Source organism: Pseudopodoces humilis, chromosome 6, assembly GCF_049639895.1.
Source record: "Pseudopodoces humilis isolate 2021_Gansu_Grassland_sample_001 chromosome 6, ASM4963989v1, whole genome shotgun sequence".
NCBI lineage: Eukaryota > Metazoa > Chordata > Aves > Passeriformes > Paridae > Pseudopodoces > Pseudopodoces humilis.
This window is the reverse complement of record NC_142205.1, coordinates 686134-692177: the sequence shown is the minus strand read 5'-3', so window position 1 is coordinate 692177 and position 6044 is coordinate 686134. Positions and strand designations below refer to the sequence as shown.

The window sequence follows — 6044 nt, the reverse complement described above, 5'->3', positions numbered from 1 at the left end:
GTGTCTGTGGGGTGTCGGTAGGGAAGCAGGGGTGTCTGTGGGTGTCGGTAGGGAAGCAGGGGTGTCTGTGGGGTGTCGGTAGGGAAGCAGGGGTGTCTGTGGGGTGTCGGTAGGGAAGCAGGGGTGTCTGTGGGGTGTCGGTAAGGTGTCGGTAGGGAAGCAGGGGTGCCGGAGGGGGTGCTGCTGGCAGCCAGGGGTGTGTGCAGCCCGCGCCGCGCCCCCGCCGCCGCTTTGCATAGGAGCGCGGCTGTCCCCGGCCCCTGCCCTCCATAAAAGCGGCCGGGCCGGGGGTGGCAGCACTGACCCGGCCATGCTGCAGAGCCCGGCTCGCCCCCGGCCCGGGCCGCCGCCCCCCAAGACCCCGTTCCATATCGAAGCTCTGCTCGCCCGGGAGCCGCCGCGCCGCTGCCCCGCCGCCCCCGGGAGCCCCGGGCCGGCCCCGCGCTGGCCCTCGCCGGGAGCCTCAGCCCGGCCCGGCCCGGCGGCAGCGGCAGCGGGGCTGGGAGCGCTGCCCGGAGCCTGGGCCTGGCCCTGGGCCTGGCCCGGTGCAGGTGAGCGGGGACGCCGGACACGGGGAGGGATGCGGGACACCGGGAGGGATGCGGGACACCGGGAGGGACGCGGGGCACGGGGAGGGACGCGGGGCACGGGGAGGGACGCGGGGCACGGGGAGGGATGCGGGGAGGGATGCAGGACACCGGGATGGATGCGGGACACGGGGAGGGATGCGGGACACGCGGAGAGATGCGGACACCGGGAGGGATGCGGAACACGGGGAGGGATGCGGAACACCGGGAGGGATGTGGGGAGGGATGCGGGACACCGGGAGGGATGCGGGACACCGGGAGGGATGTGGGGAGGGATGCGGGACACGAGGAGGGATGCGGGACACGAGGAGGGATGCGGGACACCGGGAGGGATGTGGGGAGGGATGCGGGACACCGGGAGGGATGTGGGGAGGGATGCAGGACACGGGGAGGGATGCGGGACACCGGGAGGGATGCGGGACACGAGGAGGGATGCGGGACACGAGGAGGGATGCGGGACACGAGGAGGGATGCGGACACCGGGAGGGATGCGGACACCGGGAGGGATGCGGACACCGGGAGGGATGCGGGACACGAGGAGGGATGCGGGACACGAGGAGGGATGCGGGACACGAGGAGGGATGCGGACACCGGGAGGGATGCGGGAGCGGCCCCCGGGGCACAACGGGGCCGGGCTCATCCCCGAGCGCTCCCCCGCTGCCGGGGCTCGATCTCTGCAGCAGCCCCGAGCTGAAGCGCTGGGCTGTGGGACAGGGACAGCGACAGGGACGGACGGGGAAAACTTTCCTTAAGGGTTTTTTCCCCCCCTCTGTAAACGATCGATATAGTGAGACCCAAAATGAACATTTTATGTGGTTTATTTTATATTGCGAGGCAGTTCCTAACGCAGCCGATGGCTCTGGACACTTTGACAAAGAGCCCGTGGCTGATTCCTAAAATCGCGACAGGATTTTACTAATCCATCATTCAGTCTCCAGTCCAGAACCTGGGGAATATCCAAACTCACTTTTTGCAGTTGAGACGGAGCCAAAAACTTGGAATAAATTTAATAGTAAAGTGACAGAGCTAAAAAAGAGAGAATTCCAGTGCCTGGGCTAGAGGGAGGTGTCAGAGGTTGGAACTGGATGATTTTAAAGGACATTTCCAACCCGAAGAAATCTGTGCTTCCATGAGATTTTATGGGTGACTTTACACACTCTGGCATTTATCTCTCATGTATCAGGAAGGTATTTCACTGCCGGAGTTTTAATCAAAAACTTGCTGTAATTTCCCAAAGCCTTGCTCTCAAAATAAATTTCTTCACCTCTGCTGCTCTGTGGGTCACTCTTCTCCCAAATTTGCTCTCATCCCTCTCTAATTTTGCTTTCCCTGGAATTTTTCACTCACAGAAGTGAAATTGCCAAGTGTTTTGTGGCACTTGCCCCCAAAACTAAATATTTTCAGTGCAGAAGCATCTCAGGAAAAATGCTTTTGTTGATCCGTGGGTAAAATTTACACCGTGGTGATGGATGATACTCCCTGATCTGTCAGGCTCTATTCTCACTGGAACTTTTTAAGGACAACAACCGATTTTACCAAAATATCTTTGTTCAGAGTATTTTTCTTGAAATGAAGTATTCTTTTTTAGCATTCAAAGCGTGATCTTGCTGTTGTCCAGGCAAAACCAGCAGCCAGGCCCATATCCCTTGTGTATAAGGAACTCCAGATTTGATCCTGAATGCTGCATTATTCAGACACCAAAAGTATTTGCTGCTCTTTTATTAAGTACTTGGCACAGCTGTTTAATATATTATTTCTCTCACAAGACAGCATCTGCAGAATTGTGTTAATCTTTATATTATATCAAACATCCAGGTATGAAAACACAGTTAAACAATTTGCAGAGTGACTTCCACTCAACATTTCATGTTGGAAATTACACTTGCTATTATTCCAGTGTTAAAATAGAAACAAAAAGTGATGGGTGAAAAGATTTTAATGATGAAAATAGTTTTAAGTGCAATTACAGCTGCTAAGCTGTCAGGTCTCCGTCCCACAAATCCTTAAACACACGCAGAAATGACACCCAATTAATGAAAATAAGTAGGTCAAGGTGCAGGTTTGTGCCTGGAGAACGTGACAAGATCAGTGATTAAAGGAGAGATAAGTAGCAGGTGTGAATGGGGATCTTTATGTGCAGTATTTCCATAAAAGATAGAGAAACCTGGCTTGCCACAATATTTTGGAACAGCAGAGATGGGGGGAGCATTGATGGCCCGATCCTGCCTGTGCCTTCGGTGCTTTCCACATGGAAAATGACAGTGGCTGTAATTAGTGGAGAATTTTAAAGTGAAAGCAGTGCTGGCCTTCCCTGGCTCCTGAAACATTCCTGCTGTGCTGGGAGCCTGGAGGAGCTCTCTGGTGCAATCCTGGCCATTGAAGCCAGAGGTTTGCATCCTCTTGCAGGGAGCAGAGACATTGTAGGATCAGAGAGGATGGATGAGGGATTCAGGAACCCAGAGGTCGGGGTTTGCAGCCTCTTGCAGGGAGCAGGGACATGGCAGGATCAGGGAGGATGGATGAGGGATTCAGGAACCCAGAGGTTGGGGTTTGCAGCCTCTTGCAGGGAGCAGGGACATGGCAGGATCAGGGAGGATGGATGAGGGATTCAGGAACCCAGACCTGCTCTCAGTCAGGTGCCAGTGGCAGTGCTGGTGCTGGATTGTATGTTAATTTATGCTAATTACGGTTATCCTCAGGCCACAGCTGGAGAGGAGACAGGTCAGATACACTCCTTAGTCCTGCTAAATCCTCAGCACCCCCTGGGAACTTTTTGGGGAGCAGAGGTGCAGGATGTGGTCCTGCATGAGAGCTTGGACACTGAGTCCGTGTGCCAAAGGAAGGGGAAAAGCAGGGGCCAGTCTGGGGTAAACTCCCCCAAATGCTGAGCATTTGTGATTCGGGGTTTCTTGAGACAGAGGTGGGATTTCTGTGCTCTGCAGCTCTTGATACAATTTATTATCCTGTTACAAAGGTCCTGCGCAGGCAAAGGTCAAATCCTGCTGACCTCACTGAGTGCTCATTTCTTTGGGTCTGGCTGCATGTCCAGGACTGTCCTTGGTGGACCCTGAGGGTGAAACCACAGACCAGGCCCTGGAAAGTTCTTCTGCCCTAGCTTTTCATGGGAAAAGGAGCCTAGATGAGATGACCTGGGTAGGGACAGGGCAGGGACATCCCTGCTGGGTTTGGTGCTACTTTCTCCCAGCCCCTTTAGTGCAGACCCCTTCAATTCTTGCTGCTTTCTCGCAGGTCTGGAGCTGTCTCACTGCATCGGGACCAACTCTCTGGGTCCCACTGGGCCTTGGAGGTCGGGGGGGCCCTGCAAGATGAAGAGAGTCCGCACAGTCTTCAAACCAGAGCAGCTGGAGCGGCTGGAGCAGGAGTTCCTCAAGCAGCAGTACATGGTGGGCACTGAGAGGGTGGACCTGGCTGCAACTCTGCACCTCACAGAGACCCAGGTGAGGGATGGGGGAGCTGATCCTGGGGCTGCTCCCTGCTGATGATCCCACAGTCCCTGCTGATGATCCCACTGTCCCTGCTGATCATCCCAGTCCCTGCTGATGATCCCACTGTCCCTGCTGATGATCCCAGTCCCTGCTGATGATCCCACTGTCCCTGCTGATCATCCCAGTCCCTGCTGATGTTCCCACTGCTCCCTGCTGATCATCCCAGTCCCTGCTGATGATCCATCCCACTGTCCCTGCTGATGATCCCACTGTCCCTGCTGATGATCCCACTGCTCCCTGCTGATGATCCCACTGTCCCTGCTGATGATCCATCCCACTGTCCCTGCTGATGATCCCACAGTCCCTGCTGATGATCCCACTGTCCCTGCTGATGATCCCACTGTCCCTGCTGATGATCCCAGTCCCTGCTGATGATCCCACAGTCCCTGCTGATGATCCCACTGTCCCTGCTGATGATCCCACTGTCCCTGCTGATGATCCCACTGTCCCTGCTGATGATCCCACTGCTCCCTGCTGATGATCCCACTGTCCCTGCTGATGATCCATCCCACTGCTCCCTGCTGATGATCCCACTGCTCCCTGCTGATGATCCCACAGTCCCTGCTGATGATCCCCACTGTCCCTGCTGATGATCCCACAGTCCCTGCTGATGATCCCCACTGTCCCTGCTGATGATCCCACTGTCCCTGCTGATGATCCCACTGCTCCCTGCTGATGTTCCCACTGGGAAGCGTGGTGGGAGGAGGACACTGTGAAAAGTGACCTGTGGGACACCCTGCTGCCAGGTGACATTGAAGAGATGTGCCTGGAGTTTGGATGGTTTCTGGATAAGATTTCTGAATCCAGGAAGTGGAACAAAAAGCATTCAGGAGCACAACCCTGCTGTGCTTTAGAGTACGAGCTGGGTTGGTTGCTGTGTCTGCATTGTCACAATCCTTTGGAGACTGTTTCAAGTGTCCTTTTATGACACTGGATATAATTATTTCCCTGTTCTGCCATGTGAGTTCCTGCTCCTCCCACAGTGAACTGCTTGTTTAGTGTGGAAAGAAGGAGCCAGGTGATCTTCCACAGTGGGATCTAAATTCACCTTGGAAAAAGGGAGAGCAAAACAAGGCCAGTTCTGGGGGGACAAAGGATGATTACTGGGGCTCTCATCATGCCCTGTAGCAACTGCAGTCCTGGGGATGGGTTCAGGGGCTCCTTAGGGAGCTGCTTCCTTCACTTCCCTGGCCAGACCCCTCTCAGTGCAGCTGTATCCCCCTCCCCCTGATCCTTTCCCATCACTGCTCTGCCCCTTGTAGCTTCACCTCCTCCTGTTCTTGTTCACTATTCCCTGAGGGAATAATGCACATCCAATGCCACGGGGCATTGGAAAAGGGCTGCTTGGATTAAGCTGTTGTGCCATTTCCCACCCAGGTGAAAGTGTGGTTCCAGAACCGGAGGATCAAGTGGAGGAAGCAGAGCATGGAGCAGAAGGCAGCAAAGCTGTCGCAGTTTGGGGTGATCCAGCCCGCGAGCGCCGACTCCACGGCCAGCAAGGACCATGAGGAGGACCCTGTGGACGTGGAGCTCTGAACAGCCGAGGAGATTGGGCTGTTTTTGATGCCTGGGGATGTGTCTGTGCTGCTTTGGTCCGAGCAAGACTGATCTGAGAGCTGGAGCTACAGGACTGACCTGCAGCTGGCTGGAAGGAACCTCCCGAATTTCTTTGGCTGCTGTTTGGTAGCCAGGTGCTCTAATTCCTGGGGCTTCATCACTTGATGGCAGGTGATCTGTTTGCTCATGAAGCACCAGGACACACAGTTTCCAGCTGAGAGGCTGGGGTGACAATCAGGGTGTCTCTGGTGCTGGGGTGAGAACTGGAGAGTGACTGATACTGGGACAACAATCAGAGAGTGATTGTGCTGTGGGGGTGACAATCAGAGGGTTACTCTGAAGCTGGGGTGACAATCAGAGAGTATCTCTGGTGTGGGGGTGACAATCAGAGAGT

The 6044-nt window shown here is 55.3% G+C and overlaps 1 protein-coding gene across 1 annotated transcript; it reads left to right on the top strand.

Moving 5' to 3' along the window:
- Window positions 1-310: 310 nt before the first annotated feature.
- Window positions 311-5629, top strand: LOC102106399 (homeobox protein not2). The gene is made up of 4 exons (XM_088056985.1): window positions 311-551; window positions 3224-3241; window positions 3837-4045; window positions 5471-5629. Exons 1-4 carry the CDS (start codon window positions 311-313, stop codon window positions 5627-5629), a joined length of 627 nt encoding a protein of 208 aa, XP_087913111.1.
- Window positions 5630-6044: the final 415 nt, after the last annotated feature.

Bases quoted from the DNA above. Each gene is read 5' to 3' on its own strand.
- LOC102106399 (XM_088056985.1), top strand. From the start codon at position 311: ATGCTGCAGAGCCCGGCTCGCCCCCGGCCCGGGCCGCCGCCCCCCAAG. The intron at 4,046-5,470 runs GTGAGGGATGGG...TTTCCCACCCAG, and splicing joins TGCACCTCACAGAGACCCAG to GTGAAAGTGTGGTTCCAGAA.